At 44.5% G+C, this 20,478-nt stretch overlaps 1 protein-coding gene across 4 annotated transcripts in view; it reads right to left on the reverse strand.

Annotated features, from left to right (window-relative positions):
• LOC115097331 (COBW domain-containing protein 1-like) overlaps window positions 1-20,478 on the reverse strand; it is a 158,663-nt gene that overhangs the window by 66,193 nt on the left and 71,992 nt on the right. For all 4 annotated transcript variants that reach the window (XM_029613079.1, XM_029613062.1, XM_029613053.1 and 1 more), the window contains exons 8-10: window positions 12,750-12,796; window positions 7,964-8,050; window positions 366-410 (exon numbers count right to left, since the gene is read on the reverse strand). In XM_029613079.1, coding sequence (XP_029468939.1) covers window positions 366-410; window positions 7,964-8,050; window positions 12,750-12,796 — 179 coding nt within the window. The remainder of the gene's footprint in view (window positions 1-365; window positions 411-7,963; window positions 8,051-12,749; window positions 12,797-20,478) is intronic.

Consider the following 20,478-nt stretch of genomic DNA (forward strand, 5'->3'; position numbering starts at 1 on the left):
TCTTCTATTTTTTCATACCTAAACCAAATGAACTGGAGATAAGTTCTCACACACACACACACACACACACACACAATATAAAGAAAACAATCAAAAATAGTTAAAGAAAAAGAACAGAACAGAATCTTCTCCTCACCCAAAAACAAAGTTTCACACTTTCCCATAAACCAACTTGATTTCTATGACAACAACAAACCGTAGGATAGCACTTTCACAATTAATAGCACCATACTCCATAATTTCCACCACAGCCAGTGGAAGGGGCTACACAGTAATCATTGGCACAGGGTGGCAAAACAGGTAGCACCAGCTCTGTTATTTCAGCTCTATATAAAGAAAGCAAAGAAGGGAAACAAAGACATTACCTGGATCTTTGGGTTTCTATTGTTCTTACAAGACTATTTATTGACCTGAAACAGAAGAAAAAGTATAAATGAGGCACACCACAAACCAATATTTTTGAATTTGTACAATATATGCAAATCTTTTGATCATAAATACTTCCGAAATGAAATATCAGGTAACAGATCATATATTTTTTAGTTTTTAAACATTTACTTTGAGTGCTTTTAACCCTCTTTTCTATGAGAAATTTCATATAAACTGGGGTACAATACACAATTTCAAAACAGAATACAATATGCATATATAAACGCTCTGAACACCAGTACTTTTCCTACTTCTTTTTAAAATATATGCACGTATATTGTGTAAGTCCTGATTTATGCACACAATTCAGCCAATTTTAAAATATGCGCGTGTAAATGAAATTAACCAGTTTATCAATTAGTCCACCAGTTTGCCCAGTCCTTCTCCAGATCAAGACTTTCCTGGTTCTTCAGCCTGAGCTCCCTACATTTCACCCAGAACTCCCTCCCAGTGAGTGCTACACAATAAACATGTTTAGTATCACTTATGCCAGATAATTAGCAGGTGGTAAAAGACGCAAGTAAGTTGGCGAATGTATACATATCTTTTAAAATAGTAACATGTGCGTAAGTGCTGACCCTGCCCCGGAACGCCCATAAAACGCCCCCCTTTTTTTTTTTTTACATGTGTATAGGTTAATGTAAAAGTGAAAATATGCGAGTAGAAGCTACTTACGCCTTTGTATGCTAATTTTTACATGCGTAATATTTTGAAAATTCACCTACACATTTGTTGGATTCTAAAGCTGTTTCTTTCTCTCTTGCTGGGATGGTACATGTGATTGACTCTGATGTAATGGAGAAGTTGAATTACTCTTACTTATTTAGACCAGTTATTTGAGTTTAGCGATGCTTATGTAAACAGTAGGGTGCTCTTCCTAGAATCTCCGGCTTTTTACTATTGCGGGCAATCCCGCCTTTCCTCCAGGCCTACAGGGTGGAGTGTTTCAGGAATGGCAGACAAAAGGAATAATACATATAGTCTCCCTTTATTGTACTGCACAGAAGGAGAAAGCAGATGGAGGCAGAGCACAGTTTTCTTTTGTGACATCATTGTCACTATATAGAGGTGGTGCAACACAGGGGTGGCCAGTATTCCTATGACAACACACTGAACAAATCATAAACACTCTCAAGAACTTAAAAAAATATCAAAATACCTACTTTGGAGAGAAGATCCACTTACAGCATATTACCTGACCGCACCTTGTGGAGAAAAACAGGAATAAAACAATCAAGGAAGGAGAAGAAATCAACAAAGGCTGAGAAAGGAGAACTACTGCTCTGAAATACATATGTGGATGCCAGACACTTGAAGACCAAAAATTCCTCCTATTTAATATGGTCCAACTTCCTGGGAGGGTTCTGGACTGGTGTAACAGGATTAGAAAGAAAAAATTAACAGGTAAAAATTCCTCCTTTCATTTTATCTTGCTACACCAGTCCAGTCCATACAGGTGGGACGTACCAGTCCAACTAAGTAGGGATGGAGGAAGTAAGAGCCTGCCTTGAGAACCACAGACCCTTAGGCTGGATCCTCTTTAGCAAATCCATCTAACTTGTAAATTTTCACAGAAGAACTTAAAGATGACCAAACAGCAGCATACAAATGTCAGCTGGTGCAATAGCGACTGCTTCCACCCAGGAGGAAAACTGTGCTGTGGTAGAATGAGCAGGAATAATCTCTGGGCGCTTTCCACCCCTGAACAAACAGGCTGAAGGAATTGTTCCTTGATCCAGCAAGCAAGCATAGCTTTGGAGGCTGCCTCAATCTTTAAATAATCCTCCACATAACACCAATATTCTACATGATTTATGAAAGGCATCTGTAACCTCCAAAAACAAAGGACCACCCAACAGATATCAAAACCCCTCAAAGATTTGCTTTGCTCATGATACTCCTCTCTTGAAAAGGCCGGGAGAGTCAAAGACTGATTTATACAGAACTCCAACACAACCTTTGGGGGAGAAAGAAGGCACTGAATAAAGGAAACTGTACTGGAAGAAATGAGCATGAAGGGGTCTGTTCAAGACAAAGCCTGAATCACTGAAATACAGCAAGCTGAGCAGAACACTACCAGAAAGACTATCTTCAGGGAAAGATCCTTAAGCATGACTTATTTCAAAGGCCAAAAGGAAGGCAACACCAAGACCCTGAGCACAGGATTAAGGGTCCACTGAAGAACTAATAGCCCAAAAAGAGTACATACTCTTTTAGAACCATGATACATCAACCATTACAGAAACCCCTCTGATTTAACCTCTAACAAGAGATGGCCACTACTCAAATCTTCAAGGAAGCAAAGTCCAAACCCTTATCTAGCCTCTTCTGAAGAAAGGCCAAAAGGCAAGTGACATCAGGGAGGTACCAAACAATCTTTACAGAATATCTCAAACATGTGCTAGACCTGAATGCAAGCCAGAGAGGTCAATATCTTACTAACCTCCAATAGAGTTGAAGTCACTGAAGAGGAGTAACTTCTCTTCAAAGAGCATTTCCTCTCAAGAGCCAAGATAAAATGGAGATAGATCTTCCATAACAATGGGACCCTGAACTAACAGCCCCAAAGCAGCTGGCAAATGTAGAAGATGATCGATCTCGAGTCTCATCAGATCCGTGCATCATGGTCATCTAGGCCAGAGTTTCTCAACCACTGTATCACAGCAAGAGCCCTACTGACCTGTGATGGTCTCCTTTCCCCCTTCTTTATCCTATATAATGATGCACTGCAGCACAGGCGTCGTTAGCATTGGGCACATGGGACCCATGCCCCGAGTCTCAAGTTCAGTGCCCTCACTATTTTTTTGGGCCTGGGCCCGATGGCTGAAGACAGAAGACTGCTGCAACAGGCACAGCTGTGTGGCCCACAGAAGGCTGCTGTGTCAGGCCCAAACCACGCTGCTGAAAAGAGAAGACTACTGAATGGGTTTGGGCTGCACAGCTAAGAAAGCAGATTCCTGGTCAAGTTCAGGCCATGCAGCCAAAGACAAAACATTGCTGTGTAGAGCCCAGGTTGCATGGCCAAAGAGAGAACGTTGCCGCATCAGGCTCGGGCTGTGCAGCCAAAGAGAGAAAGCGGCAAGGTCAATCTATGCGGAAGAGAAGTGGCTGCGGCATCAGCAGCAGGGCCAAAGAGAAGAGACTGCTGCCACCGGCAAAATGCACATTCAGGGGGGAGCGAGAGAGTGTGAGAGCTTGAGCAAGTGAGAGCTGTAGCATATTCGAAAGGCTGTGTGTGTGCAGTAGTGTGTGCAAGAGGTGCGTTTGTGTGTGCATATGAGCAATAGCATGTGTGAAGTTTTGTGTGCACACGCGTAAGAGTGATGAGTCCAAGGAGCTAGCTGCTACTGCCTGCACATCGCAGGGAGAGCATGCAAGAACATATAGGGGAGAGAGAGCATGACAAAGAACTTGTAAGATTGTGTGTTAGCATGTCTGTTTGTGAGTGTGTGAGAGAGAGATTGGGAGCCTGCTTGTGTGTGTGCCTGAGATAGAGTAACTTGGAGCTTGCTTGTGGGTTTGCCTGAGACAGAGCAAAATTGGGAGCCTGCTTGTGATTGTGCCTGTGTAAGCATGCATGACTGTGAAAGCTTATGTGTCACAGGCTCTCACAAGCATGTGCACACACATACACACACACACAATGTGTCTGAGAGAGAGCCTGTGTACGTGAGAGAGAGCCTGTGTGTGAAAGCATAGCCATGTATATAAGAGAGGGAGTGTGTGTGAAAGCATAGCCATGTATATAAGAGAGGGTGTGTGTGTGAAAGCATAGCCATGTATATAAGAGAGGGAGTGTGTGTGTGTGTGTGTGTGTGTGTGTGTAAAAGAGAGAAGAAAGTTTGTGTGGCCCTCCCTCCCCCAATCCACAACAATCTCAGGGTGACTGGATATCAAAAGATCCCAGGCATGGAGAGCAGGCGTTTTTAAAATTATTTTAATTTAATTATTGGGTGGTGCTTGATGTTTCTGTTTTGAAATATTTTATTGGTGTTTTGGGAAATTGATAAGTAATTTTTAAATTATTTGATGTTTGTTGGCTGTTTTAACATTTTTATTTTTTTATTAGTATGATTTTAATATTATGAATGTTTTATGTTTTGATTTTATTGCTTAATGTTTTGTGAAGAATGTTTGTTTTTTCATTGTCGCACTGCATAATATAGTCAGGCTTGTGGTTTCCAGTTCAGTTTTTGTTGGCACATTTTTATTTATACTTTATGACTTTTCTGTTTTGTTTGGTGAGGCTCTATCTTGTGTAACGTTAATTCTTGTTGTGAAAATTATGGTACTTCTCATCGCTGGCTTCTACAACATTATGGTCATCCCTTCTTCTTTTCCATTTTAACAAAAGTTTGCTCTTTATTAACTTCACCTGCATGCAGAAAGCAATTTTGAATGTTCTTGCTGAAAATATTTTTACATACACATTTTATTTTCACTGCTGTTTGTAGATAATAGGTGATTATTTTAAGCAAGTGATGGGCTTAGGTAATGTTCCCTTTAAGATTGAGTTGCTATGAGCATAAAAGTAATTGGCTTTTTGCATCAAAGACAGTAGTGCTCACAGGGTAATGTAACCAAAACATTTTGCTCACCTGCAACCCAATCCTTAAAGGGAACAATGAGTGTTGGGGAGAAGGAGATTGGGATAGAATTTTGAGGGGGCTTGGATTTAGAGAGAGAAAGAGAACTGTTGGGGTTGGCCCTTGTGGAGGGAAGGTAGTGCTGTTCAATTTAGTTAAAAGTACATTTCCTGGCATTTTCACAGTTACATGGCCAGTGGGTATGATTATATGTAACATAGTGAAATGTTGAGATTACTACCTGATAATCTCCTTTTCCTTAGTGTAGACAGATGGACTCAGTACAAACGGGATAGTATCCGCGTGCTAGCAGTTGGAGACGGATCTGACGTCAGCACGGGGTATATAGCCCCACAGGAAGCGTAGCTATTCAGTAATCTTCCTTGCAAAAGCTGTTATAGATGTGTGTACTGACGCTCAGTGAAAAAGTGAAAACAGGATTCCCCTGACCGATTGATAGGAGCTGGAGACCGCCAGCAGACCGAACCGGAAGGCGTTGACACCTGGTATAGTGTACCCTCGCATAGCAAGAGATGATCTAGCTTACCTTGCATTGGGGAAACCCATGTCCACAGGCAGCTGGGCGGGATGCTGAGTCCATCTGTCTACACTAAGGAAAAGGAGATTATCAGGTAGTAATCTCAACATTTCCTGGCGTGTAGCCAGATGGACTCAGTACAAATGGGATGTACCAAAGCTTTACTCCCCACCTGGGTGGGAGGCTGCCTGAGGACCGTGTAATACCGCCCTGGCAAATGCGGAGTCCTCCCTGGCCTGGACATCCAGGCGGTAGAATCTGGAAAAGGTATGGAGGGAGGACCATGTCGCTGCTTTACATATTTCCGCAGGCGATAGCATCTTGGATTCCGCCCAGGATGCCGCTTGAGCTCTGGTAGAATGAGCCTTGACTCGTAGAGGCGGAGACTTCCCAGCCTCCACGTAAGCTGCTCGGATAGCTTCTTTAATCCAGCGGGCGATGGTGGGCTGAGAGGCTGCCTCACCTTGTCTCTTACCGATGTGCAAGATGAACAGATGGTCCGTCTTTCGTAAATCTTGTGTCACTTCCAGATATCTGGGCAGCAATCTACCAATGTCGAGATGGCGTAATAAACGCCCTTCTTCAGATTTCTTCAAAGCCGCCGTGGTAGGCAAGGAAATGGTTTGGTTAAGATGAAACTGTGAAACCACTTTAGATAGAAAGGAGGGAACCGTATGAAGATGGATAGCCTCCGGAGTGATTCTGAGAAAGGGATCACGGCAGGACAGTGCTTGTAGCTCTGAAACACGGTGTGCTGAACAGATAGCCAGCAGGAACGCCAACTTCAATGTGAGCGACCGGAGAGATAGACCCCGAAGGGGTCGGAAGGTGGATCCCGCGAGGAAATCCAATACGAGGTTGAGGTTCCATAAGGGCACAGGCCACTTCAGTGGCGGCCGAATATGCTTGACTCCTTGCAGGAAGCGAGCAACATCTGGGTGCCTGGCAATGGTCTTGCCATCCCTCCTGGGACCATAGCACGACACTGCAGCCACCTGAACTTTAATGGAGCTGAGGGAGAGACCCTTCCGAAGTCCCTCTTGCAAGAAATCCAACACCATAGGAATTGTAGGCGTATGTGGATTGGTGCCATGAGTGTCGCACCATGCTTCAAATATTCTCCAGATCCGGATGTAGGTGAGGGATGTGGAAAACTTGCGAGCTCGGAGGAGGGTATCAATCACGGGCTCCGAGTAACCCCTTTTCTTCAATCTAGCCCTCTCAAGGGCCATACCGTAAGAGAGAATTGAGCTGGATCCTCTTGAAGAATGGGACCTTGGACGGAGAAGGAACCGGAGAGGAGGCAGGGGAAGAGGCTCCCCTGCCAGCAGTCTTCTCATGTCCGCGTACCAGGGTCTTCTTGACCAGTCTGGCGCCACTAGAAGAACTAGGCCCCGGTGTCTCTGAATCTTGCGGACGATAGCGCCTAGCAGAGGCCACAGAGGAAAGGCGTACAGTAGAGTCCCTGGAGGCCATGGCTGAACCAGGGCATCGATTCCGTGTGAGAATGGGTCGCGCTTGCGGCTGAAGTATCTGGGTACTTGAGCATTGGACTTGTCCACCAGTAAATCCATGTCCGGAATCCCCCAGTGATCCACAATCATCTGGAAGGCTGTGGGTGACAGCTGCCACTCTCCCGGATTTAGGCTTTCTCTGCTGAGGAAGTCTGCTGTAGTATTGTCCTTCCTGGCAATGTGGACGGCGGAGATGTCCTGAAGATTCGCCTCTGCCCATGTCATCAGTGGGGCGATCTCCAGAGATACCTGTTGGCTTCTGGTTCCGCCCTGTCGGTTGATGTATGCCACCGTGGTGGCGTTGTCAGACATCACTCTGACTGCTCTGTTTTTCAGTTTGTGAGCAAATCGAAGGCATGCCAATCGGACTGCCCGGGCCTCGAGACGGTTGATGTTCCACGCTGATTCTTCTGTGTTCCACCGCCCTTGTGCGGTGAGTTCTTCGCAGTGTGCTCCCCAGCCGCTCAGGCTGGCATCTGTGGTGAGCAAGGTCCACATGGGTGAGGACATCTTTGACCCTTTGCTCACGTGGTTGGACCGCAACCACCACCGCAACTGGGTCCGCACTCTGGCTGGCAGAGGAAGGTGCGTGGAATAGTTCCGTAGTCTTGGAAAGCACGCTCAACTAGCGTGCAGGCACTCCAAACTGCTTTGGAGACGGAAATTACTGAATAGCTATGCTTCCTGTGGGGCTATATACCCTGTGCTGACGTCATATCCGTCTCCAACTGCTAGCACGCAGATACTATCCCATTTGTACTGAGTCCATCTGGCTACACGCCAGGAAAATGTAATCCGCTTTGAAGTGCTTAAAAAAGTGTGAAAAGCAGAATATAAAAATCTAAATATAAAAAAAAAAAATTACAAACTATGAAGAATGTTATTGTGCATCTTACCTGAGAGCTATCTTTACCTCATTTAGTTCTTCTAGGGTAACCAGGTCAGTTTTATTGATAATTATAAGATCCGCCAGTGCAACCTGCCTAAACAAATTCAAAAACAAAAAATGGTGAAAGAAAAGTGTACAGTTATGCACACCATGAAAATGCACTCCTCTCTCCTGGTTGGAGCATGGAATCAGACCAAAGCACACAATACACCCCCCCCCCCCCCCACTCAGTTTTTAGTGCCTTTGGGTAAAACAAATTTCTTTATCCTCTTGTGCCCTTCACTTGCTCAGCTGTAAATAAGTAAGGTGGTTATTACCAATGCTAGTAATAATCATATTACTGTTTCTTTTCACCGCGACCCTTCCACAACTTTTGTGTACAATGGGCATGAGGAGACTGCTATGCTATTCACCCAATTCAGCAACATAGCTTCCCTGAGAACGTAAAATGCATGCACTGCTGTAAAGCAAGTTTGCTTATAGTAAACAGTGTTCTCCATAGACAGCAGAATGAATTAGCCATGACATGTGGGTGTCAGTATCAGACGACACCGAACAGGCCCTTCTCTCTAAGCTCATAGAGCAAAAGCGTGAGAAGAAATTACTACTTACCTGATAATTTCCTTTCTTTATTAGTACAGACAGGTGGATCCAGAACCAGTGGGTTATGCACCTCTACCAACAGATGGAGACAGAGCAAAGCTGTTGTCACGATATATATATACCCCTGCACTGGCATCAGTCTGCCATTATTCTCTGCAAAACTGTGGACAACTGTGGACAAACTAACAAAAACTTGATTACTCACAAACAACCACTCCGGTTCTCAGCCAATAGGAAATCACTGAGCTCAGACAAGGAATGCAATAAAATTAGTCTAGGGACTATATTGATACTTAGCAGTACTCCCTGGAACACACAGCCATGCAGCAGAACCATAGCACAACCATTCTGCAGCCAAAGGCGGTAAGATGGATTCACCTGTATATACTAAAGAAATGGAAATTATCAGTTAAGTAGTCATTTTTCCTTTCTTAGCGTTCAGACAGGTGGATCCAGAACCAGTGGGATATACCAAAGATACTCATGAACAGGATGGGGGGCTGCCCACAGTCCAGTCAAAACCACATATGCTAAGGCTGCGTTCTCCTGGGCCTGCACATCCAGGTGATAATGCCTGGAAAAGGTATGTAAGGAGGACCACACGTTGCAGCTTGGCAAATCTCACCGGGAGACACCAATCTAATCTCTGCCCATGACATTGCCTGAGCCTTAGTGGAATGAGCCCTAACCTGACTAGGCATTGGCTGCTCAGCATCCACATACATGGCTGTGACTACCTCCTTAATCCAGCAGGCTACTGTAGCTCGCGACACCGGTTAACCCAGTTTACTCCCACTATAGATTATAAACAGCCGGTCCGTCTTCCTGAGAGTTTTAGAAATCTCCAAATACCTCAAGAAATGCCTCTTAACGTCCAAGCATCGTAACAGGCAGTATTTATCAGCATCTCTCTCTCTCTGTCCAGAGACAGCAGGGAAATTGAATGATTCAAATGAAAATCTGAAACCACCTTTGGCAAAAAAGATGGGCCAGACCGAAAAGTAGTGCCCCGAAAGGATAGTGTCACCCCCAACACAACAAAACACAGAAATTGCTGATGCTCCAATTGGATGGGAATATGAAAGTACACTTCTGACAAATTCAGTGACATCAGAAATTCCTCCGACTGTACTGCCATTATCAATGAGCGAAAGGTTTCCATTTGAAATCAAGTCTCCCGCAAATGATGGTTGACTCCCTTGAGATCTAGGATTGGGCGATAGGAGCCTTCCTTCTTTGGCACAACAAAGTACATGGAACATTGGTCCATATTTTCTTGAAACCTGGGCACTGGGACTACAGCCCTCAGGCTGAGGAGTCTTGATAATGAACACTCCACTGCTTGTTCTCTTCTGCAGAGAGTTGCATGGAGTCACCATGAAGACGTCCCAAGGAACATTGAGAAACAAGAATGTAACCATTTCTTTATCATCTCCAGCACCCACTGGTCTGACGTGATCTCGACAGAGAGAGGAGACTCCCTATCTCCTGTTCCCGGGGATGAGTCAGCATACCTCTATTGAGCGGTTTGGGGGGCACCCCTACCTGAGCCTGCACCTCTTCTGGGTTGTTTGGGATGAAAGGACTGAGACCTGCCCAAGGGCCGAATCCACTGAGAAGCCACTCCTCTATAGAGACTTAAAAAGTCTGAAACCCCTCGCATGACCTCTCGTGCTGAAGGAGTGCGTCTGCTTCTTGTCCTCTGGCAACCGAGGAATCTAGACCTCACCCCACCTATTCACCATTTTCTCCAGCTCAGTCCCAAACAATGATCCTTTAAAGGGCAATTTAGTAAGACTAGACTTTCAAATTGTATCAGCCAACCAATTCCTGAGCCATAGCTGATGAATGGCCGCTATTACCAAAGCTACCCCTCTGGCCAAAGTGCAGACCAAGGTCACAGCCTGCAACTGCCAAAAAAGGAGGCTGCCTGTTCCATCACTGTCCTTGAACTCACACCAGATTCGTTGACTTCTTGAGAGAGAAGTAAACAAGAGATAGCCACCAGGGAGCAACACGAATCTATCTGCAAATTCATTGCCATTGTTTCAGGGGCTTGCTTAAGGATTGCCTCAAGTCTTCTATCTTGAGCACACTTCAATGCCGCTCCGCCTTCCATGGGAATGGCTGTGCACTTGGTGACAGCATACACAAGCGCATTCACTTTCGGAAAACACAACTGTACCCTCGCCGTTGGATCAAAGGGTACAAGGGGGATGGATCCAGGCCAAAACCAGGGGGCATTGGTACTGCACCCACTGAAATACCTTCCTCCGCTGAGGAACCAATTAGTGGAGTCCCAGTTCCAGGCAAGATCTTTAGCAACTCTTTTTCTATTCTCACAACAAGCTGGGAAGGACCGGGCTTAGCAAAATCAGACCAAGACAAGTCTCCAGTGTTGACACAAATTAGAGGGAATGCCAGGCTGAGATGGCCGAATATGGCAAGCAGCACACAGGGCAAGGTGTTTAGGCTTCTTTGCTATTGGCGCCATAATAAATCACACACTCTAAACACACTCTGAGAAGAGTGCGCACCTAGCTGAGCTCGTCACTTGAAAAGGACTGGACGCCCCAAAAATTAGGCGTCCAGAAATTAGGCGCTCAGTATACCAGATTAGCTGGACACATAATTTCTTGTGTGTATAATTTTTAGGCGCTCTGAAGCGCACCACTGTGCGTCCAATTAGGCGCACAGAGGCACATTACCAAGCGCTCCGGAAGGCGTCTTATATGCACAACTGTGCGTCCATATGCACCCAACTGGGCGTATAGCTAGGCACACTATTAGAGGCACAGCCGAGCATCCAGCCATGCGTTCAACACAAACTGATGTCCTGCAAAGGGCAAATTTTCACGCTGTGGAAAAGCTCGGAATGCTGCCATGGCCTACCACATGGCAAAATTCAGAACCTGAGAGTGGGGCCTAGCCCAAAGGACTGCTCAACCCGCCAGGCTGCCAGAGTTCCCCAAACTCCCCCGGAGGCGGGAATAGATGTTGGATTGGCACGCCGAGTACGGGGACTGGAGAGGAGAGGAATCCCTAAAATCAACTCCCCTTCTTTCACACACACTTAGTAGGGCAAAAGAGAGAAGGGTCTGTATGGTGCTGTAGAATGTCATTCATATGTCATGGCTAAATCAGCCCTGTCTGTCAACAGAGAAAATTACCTATGTCACATTATTTCTTGTTTAAAGTTAAAAACTAAGATTGATATTCAAAAGCCATTTAGATGCATAACTGAAAAGTTATCCATCTAAATGGCTACCTGGCAATATTGAAAGCCATATGCAGCTAGAATTTAGCCACATAAGTCAGGAACAACAGGAGGCATTTCTGGGCAGAGCAGAGTTAGTTGCATAAGTTATATGGCTAACTCCGATATTCGCTTAACCTATGCAACAAACTGGACGGGCTGTAGGGCTGTCCTGAAGTTAGCCGGCTAACTTTAAGATAGATGGGTATATTCAGCAGCGCAATTGCACTGCTGAATACCCATGTTAATTAGCAGGATATGTTTATCCAGCTAACTAGCCGAGCCGCACAGTGGCTCAAAATGGACCCTTAAGGATAAATAAAACATAGGGGGTTTATTAAAGCATATTACTTGGGCAATGGAGGGTCTCTTGTGACACTGACTAAACTTCTGCCCTTTGAAGACAGAGAGAATGGATGGACAGCATGCCAGCCAAATATCCATGTCAAAATTTAAAAAATTTTCTAGACTGTCTTCCCAATCAAGAGACCACCTAAACATAGTAATGACGGCAGAAAAAGACCAAAATGGTCCATCTAGTCTGCCCAGCAAGCTTCCCAAGGTAGTAACTGCCGCTCCGTGCAGGTTACCCCCAAGTTTCTCTTAAGGGTAGTAACTTCCGCTCCATGCCGGTTTAGCTTTTTTATTCCCATCCTCTAGCCTTTTAGGGATCCAGTGTTTATCCCATGCCCCTTTGAAATCCTTCACAGTTTTAGTCTTCACCACTTCCTCCGGAAGGGCATTCCAGGCATCCACCACCCTCTCAGTGAAGAAATATGAAGTAGAACTTAAATTAATAGCACTTTTCAAACATGCTGACATAATGGAACTAAGACGTGAACAAATGCATAGAACTAGCTATTCTGCTGAGACTGCATTATACATTACTGTCAATACCGCTATATCCCACTGCCTGTCTGGAACAGTACTGTACCTTGCTGCTTCATTGATAAGACCATCAGCTTTCACTTCTGTCAGTTGCTGAGCAAAGAGTAAAAAATTATTATTCAGATTAGGCACCACATCAAATCGATAAAAAACACCAAAATCAAAGCATTTAAAATCAGCACAAAAACATAGGTTTTGATTTATTCTCTTTGTCATCAAACTACAATCGCTTGTAATTTTCAAAATGATTTCCACAGGTAAAAAGTATTCTACCTGTGTTAATGGGGTTTCTGAAAACCACCCTCCCTCAATGTGGTTAAAAGTCTGCTTGCTTTTATCCTCACTGAGAAGCAGGGCTTCCGGGGGCAGGTTTAGGTTGGGAGAAGAAAGGTATGCATACAGATTGCATTTTCAAATCTTCACATGTACTTTTCAAGTAAAAATCTACCCGTACAAAAAGCAGGTACAAGTGACCATGTTCTTGCTGTACCTGCAGCAATTTTCAAAGTGAACTTATACATGCACTCTCATTTTAAAAACTGGTGCAAAGCCAGTCGGTAAAAAGTATGTGGTCTTTGTTGCTTATGTATTATAAAGTATAAGGTTTTTAAAAACAGTTTTAGCCACATATACACATAAATAACAATCCAAAAAATGTGTGGCACTACAGTATGAATGTTCAATACATGTGTCTATCACTTCATTAATTTAAAGGCCAACAGGAAAAGACACTTGTTTAACAATATACATATGCCAATATATATTTATTCTGAAAAAAAAGACAGCCGTGTTTTGCACCAAGGCTGTGTCAGGGGGACCGGTGGATATTCACATCTACAAATAAAGAACAAATATAAAAGTATTGACAGGAGGCAGGCACAGACAGTAATATAATAGGTCAAATGTAATACAAATTAGAGGATCACAAAAGCATACCAAGGAAAGGATAGACAATGTGTGAATCCTGGGCCATCACAGCTGCTGTGGGAACTGTATACAAATTCTATAATACAGAAAGAGAGTAAATGTTAAGAATAAAATTAAGAGCGGAAGGGAAAAGAAGGGGGGCTTGTTTACTTATGGATGTTCTCTACTCTATGAAAAAAGTTACGTTTGATCAATCTTCATCTGACGATCACCTGGACTGGATAGTATGCATCTTAGGGTACTGAAAGAACTCAAAAATGAAATTTCTGATCTATTAGTTAAAATTTGTAATCTATCATTAAAATCATCCATTGTACCTGAAGACTGGAGGGTGGCCAATGTAACCCCAATATTTAAAAAAGGCTCCAGGGGCGATCCGGGTAACTATAGACCAGTGAGCCTGACTTCAGTGCCGGGAAAAATAGTGGAAACTATTCTCAAGATCAAAATCGTAGAGCATATAGAAAGACATGGTTTAATGGAACACAGTCAACATGGATATACCCAAGGGAAGTCTTGCCTAACAAATCTGCTTCATTTTTTTGAAGGGGTTAAAAAACATGTGGATAAAGGTGAACCTGTAAATGTAGTGTATTTGGATTTTCAGAAGATGTATGTCAAAGTCCCTCATGAGAGACTTCTATGAAAACTAGAAAGTCATGGGATAGGAGGCAATGTCCTTTCGTGGATTACAAACTGGTTAAAAGACAGGAAACAGAGAGTAGGATTAAATGGTCAATTTTCTCAGTGGAAAAGGGTAAACAGTGGAGTGCCTCAGGGATCTGTATTTGGACCAGTGCTTTTCAATACATATATATTTAAATGATCTGGAAAGGAATACGACGAGTGAGGTTATCAAATTGGCAGACGATACAAAATTATTCAGAGTAGTTAAATCACAAGCGGATTGTGATACATTACAGAAGGACCTTGCAAGACTGGAAGATTGGACACCAAATGGCAGATGAAATTTAATGTGGACAAGTGCAAGGTGTTGCAAATAGGGAAAAATAACCCTTGCTGTAGTTACTCGATGTTAGGTTCCATATTAGGAGCTACCACCCAGGAAAAAGATCTAGGCATCATAGTGGATAATACTTTAAAATCGTCGGCTCAGTGTGCTGCAGCAGTCAAAAAAAAGCAAACAGAATGCTAGGAATTATTAGGAAGGGAATGGTTAATAAAATGGAAAATGTCATAATGCCTCTATATCACTCCATGATGAGACCGCACCTTGAATACTGTGTACAATTCTGGTCACCGCATCTCAAAAAAGATATAGTTGTGATGGAGAAGGTACAGAGAAGGGCAACCAAAATGATAAAGGGGATGGAACAGCATCCCTATGAAGAAAGGCTGAAAAGGTTAGGGCTGTTCAGCTTGGAGAAGAGACAGCTGAGGGGAGATATGATAAGAGGTCTTTAAGATCATGAGAGGTCTTGAACGAGTAGATGTGAATCGGTTATGTACACTTTCGAATAATAGAAGAACTAGGGGCATTCCATGAAGTTTGCAAGTAGCACATTTAAGACTAATCGGAGAACATTCTTTTTCACTCAACGCACAATAAAGCTCTGGAATTTGTTGCCAGAGAATGTGGTTAGTGCAGTTAGCATAGCTGGGTTCAAAAAAGGTTTGATACGTTCTTGGAGAAGTCCATTAACGGCTATTAATCAAGTTTACTTAGGGAATAGCCACTGCTATTAATTGCATCAGTAGCATGGGATCTTCTTAGTGTTTGGGTAATTGCCAGGTTCTTGTGGCCTGGTTTGGCCTCTGTTGGAAACAGGATGCTGGGCTTGATGGACCCTTGGTCTGACCCAGCTTGGCAATTTCTTATGTTCTAATGCACCCCTCTAGAAACACTCCCTGCTTTCTCCTCCTCTTCAGCCTCTGGCTGTGGTTCTTTCTTTTCTTCTTTTTTGGACAAGTGCCAACCTACCTTACCTTCACACCACCCCAACTGCAATCACGTCCACATCACAAGCCACTGGATCCTACGCCCAGAACTACACAATCTCAGACACAAGAATTCGATCCATGGCAGTAGCAATGTACAACCCGAACAGCATTACTAGATACTCGAAGTGACCGTCTCGCATGTTGAAGGCTGTTTTCCATTCACAGCCACTCCGAATGCAAATGAGGTTGTAGGCCCCCTTCAGGTCAAGCTTTGAAAATATCTTGGCCCCTTCCAGCCGGTCAAACAGCTCTGAGATTAACAGCAAGGGGTAACATTCTTTGATCGTTATTTCATTTAGACCTCGGTAATCGATACATGGACGTAGAGTACCGTCCTTCTTCCCCACAAAGAAAACGCCTGCGCCGGCTGGCGACTTTGATAGTCGGATAAAGCCCTTGTGGAGATTTTCTTCAATGTATTCTGACATTGCTTTATTCTCAAGAGCTGAGAGAGGGTACACCCTACCCTTCGGTGGCTCAGTGTTGGGCTTCAGTCTTATGGCACAGTGATAAGGCCTATGTGGAGGAAGAATATCAGCCACTTCTTTGGAGAATACATCATCAAAGGATGCGTATTGGGGTGGCAGTCCTGGCATCACTGGAGTCATAGGCATGCAAATGATAGGCAAGATCTCCTTAAGGCACCTCCCATGACAATCTGGGTCCCAGCGGGAGAGATCCAAGGATGCCCAGTCAAATTGGGGTTGGTGCACTTGCAACCACGGTAACCCCAGGACGATAGGGTGCATGGCCCTTTCCAGTACCAAGAAGGAGAGCAATTCCGTATGGAGAGCTCCAGTGCGGAGAGTAACTGGTACGGATTGGCAAGTCACGTCGCCCGGTAAGGGCTCTCCATGAATGGAGGATAACAGTAGTGGATCTTTCAACTTGATGAGGGGAATCCTCAAGTATTCCACTAGACGTCTGAGAATGAAGTTGCCTCCTGCCCTGAATCCACCAGGGCAGGAGTCTGAACCATGACTGGTCTGTAGGTCAAGGAAACTGGGAGAGAGAGCGTAGGAGAGGGCGCCATATGGCCTAAGAACAGTCCTCCTGCAGGACTTAGGCCCGTCTGTTTTCCGGACGAATGGAGCATGTAGAGACATCATGGCCGGGCTGACCACAGTACATGCAAAGGCCGCGCTTTTTCCGAAGTCTTCTCTCTTTGGAAGTCAAACGTCCATGACCAAGTTGCATCGGTTCATCTTTATCAGCAGCAGGGATTACTGGAACCATCCGAGGTGCAGATATAGCATTAGCCTGTTTCAACCCAGGTAACACCCCAGGCCGGAGTTCCTTCACCTTGTCCTGGAGCCGGTGATCAATCCGAGTGGCCAAAACTACTAATTCGTCCAGCGAGTCAGGTGTTTCGCGAGCAGCTAGCTCATCCTTTAAACGGGTATCCAGGCCTCTGCAAAAGAGAGTCTTGAGACATTTGGGGTCCCAGCGGACTTCCGCCCCAAGAGTTTTGAACTCTATGGCAAATTCAGCCAATGATCTGTTGCCTTGCTTCAATTCAACCAAAGCAGAACCGGCTACAGAAGTTCGAGCACGGTCATCAAAAACGGATTTAAACAAGTCCATAAATCCTTCTATGTCCTGCAAAATGGGGTCCTTGCATTCCCACAAGGTAGATGCTCAAGACAAGGCCCTACCATCCAAGTAGGAAAGGATGTAGGTAGTCTTGGAAAGAGCCGTAGGAAACAAAGATGGCTGTAAGACAAAATGCATGCAGCACTAGCTTAAGAAGCCCCGGGTCTTCTGGATTTCTCCGGAAAAGCGGATTAGAGCCGCCAGTGGTACAACAGTCTTTAAAGTTACCTCCTGTAACTGACCTTCATGGTTGGAAGCTGTGCTTGAACCTTCTGTGTGTGTAGCTGATGAAACACTGAAGTAAGTTTCTCCAAGGCGTCTTGCTGCTCCACAATGCACAGGGCCAGGCCCGGTATGGCCTGCAAGGCATTGAGTTGTGCCAGATCCATGGAGTTAGCAATCTGTTAGTGTTTGAGATAGTTGTGGGTGGATCTTTGGGCCGGTGGCAGATGACCACGCCCCCGGGGGAAGATCCCGAGAGGGACCACCGGTCAGGCTCAGAGTTTGGAGACAGACACACACTAGTTCTTTTATTAAACAGTATATTGAACCACCAGAGGTGGCAGTAGTGAGCTGGAAGTGCCCGGCTGGGCTGTAGCCCCTCAGATACTGGAACAGCAATCCTGGATAACTGAGCTGTAGAGAAACTGAATATAGTGAGTAGGCAGGGTATGCAGAGTTCAGGAACAGAACCTTGATGGTAACACTCACACAGTAGTCTCTTAGAAGCAGCCCAGGAGCTGGAAATGAATTAGGCCCTCGAGAAGCGAGCACCTGGTTCCAGGGAACGCTCTGAGAGAGATGGTAACCCACTGGTATTGTAGGCAGTGAAGACTTCCTGGCAGAAGTGGTATTCAATAGCAAGTCCGGGAACGTGGGCCCTCGAGGAGCGAGTACCGGTTCCAGACTGCAACCTGAAAAACAAGAGAGAGAGAGCGAGGCCCCCGAGAAATGGGTACCTCTGGTAAAGTCCGAAGAGGCAGAATAGCAAGGTATGCGGAGAGCTAATCCCATCCGCAGCGATACCTGGAGGAAGCTAGGTAAACCTTTCCTTCAATTTCCTTTGCTAACTCGATTATTTAGCAAATTCAGAGACCTTAAGTATCCAGTGAGGATGACGTCTTCTCAGGGGGACACCCCTGAGGTTCGTGCCACTGCTGATACTTGAGTTGGGGCCGCGCCACACGCGCGCCCTTAGGCTTCTGGGAAACATGGCGGATAGCAGCGTCTAGCCGGTCCGGGGATGCTGAAGGAGGTCGGCAAGATGACGCCACGGTGGCCAAACTTCCATCAAGCAAAGAGGGAGTCGCCAAAGAGGTAAGGTGGGTGTAGTGGAGACATCGGGCAGCGACGGTCGCAACAGACCCCACAACTCATTTGCCAACATTGATCACTGAACTTGTACAATATAGGTTAGACAGTCAGTTTCCTACAAGTACGGAAGCCAATTTTCTTATTGAGAAATTTCCTGTGGCTTCCACATTCTGCACCCTACCAAAAGTACACAAGTCCCTTAAACGCCCCCCAGGTTGCCTTATATTAGCAGGCATCGGCTCTATTCTAGAACGTCTTTCCAAATTCGTAGATCAATGCTTACAGCCATTTGTGGCTTTGGCCCCTTCTTATGTTAGAGATTCAGGTCACTTGACTTCAATATTAGAAACCATTCTCTTTTCATCTGGGCCTATTTTGTTGGTTACTTTAGATATAGTCTCTCTATATTCTAACATCTCTCAAGTGGAAGCAGTAGCAGTTTTGGAATCTACTCTGGTTCAACTACAAACTAACGAATGTATTTCTTCCTCATTTTTAGTAACTTTGACACGTTTGGTCTTAACTCAAAATTACTTTGGGGTTTTTTAGGTGACTAATTCCAACAAATTCCTAAACAATTAGCTAGATATTTCACTTAGATGCAGCTCCAGCACTGCTAACTACATTGATGGCAGGGGTGGAAGGGAAATAGATCAATGGCAGGGGTGGAAGGGAAATAGAAAGAAAAAGGTCACTTACAAGGGACAAGAGTAACAGATAAGTACGGGGGGGGGTGAAAGCTTGCTGGGCAGACTGGATGGACCATTTGGTCTTCTTCTGCCGTCATTTCTATGTTTCTATGTAAATTAAAAGCACGGCAATGGGTGCTTCTATGGCCCCATCCACTGCCTGCCTATACGTTTTTCAGTTCGAATCTGACCAAATCTATACTTCTCATTTCAAGCATGTTTCCTATTTGACTTTGATATATAGATGATGTCTTTTTGATATGGACTGGCACAGAGATTCAGTTCTTTTTGTTCTTTGACTGGCTTAACACTTGTAATACTCATCTTCAATTTAACTATCAGCTGCATCAGTCCCATATTTCATTCTTGGACATTTTAGTAAGCACAAGCACTTCATCTTTCTTTATGTCTTTGTACCAGAAACCCACCAATTGAAATACACTTCTTCACTACACCAGCTACCACCCCCGTCCATTACGCAATAATATTCCAATAGAGCAGTTTTTTCGGCTCTACAGAATTTGTGTATCCAGACGTGACTTTATTAATCAAGCTGAAGCCACGGGTAGACGCTTCCGTGACCACGACTACCCTTCAAGGGCTATATCAAGCAAGCTTTTAAGAGAGCTCTTTATATCAATCGCGATCTTTTGTATATACAACATAATAAAGATACAGACTCCAACTCACTTGCCTATTCCCTTTCTCATCCCATAGTAGCAGGGTTATTGCTATCAAGGATCACTGGAGGATACTTTCACCCCACTCAATATTTCACGAACAACCCCCCTTTTCTTTCACAAGTGGTAGAAATCTTACAGATATGCTAGTAACTTCAGAACTCAGATTAGAACCCTCACTACAAGATTCATCCAATGGAGGTCACTATCCATGTACTCAGTGCTCTGTATGTATCCATTCTTTAACCATTCAGCAATTTATACATCCAGTCTCGTTGAGATAATATACTCTGAAGCACCATACCACCTGTGCATTTAGTGGTGTAATCTATATGATCTTGTGCCCGGGCCCATTGATATACATGAGTAAAATCAGCTGTCTTAAATACGGCCGTCTTGAAGACCTGCTGGTTACGCACGGCAGTCTCATAACCATAGACACAGAAGTGTACCAATAATGTCCAAAGAATATTTCATTTACCACGAACCTCTAAAATATATCCCTATTGTAGGCTAGATTGACCATCATAATAGGTGTCATCGTATAGCAATTTCTTATGCTTTAATACTCCACCTTATATTTAATCATAGGTCACAATATTTTTCTTTT

The sequence above is a fragment of the Rhinatrema bivittatum genome, chromosome 1 (genome assembly GCF_901001135.1).
Source record: "Rhinatrema bivittatum chromosome 1, aRhiBiv1.1, whole genome shotgun sequence".
In the NCBI taxonomy this organism is placed as follows: domain Eukaryota; kingdom Metazoa; phylum Chordata; class Amphibia; order Gymnophiona; family Rhinatrematidae; genus Rhinatrema; species Rhinatrema bivittatum.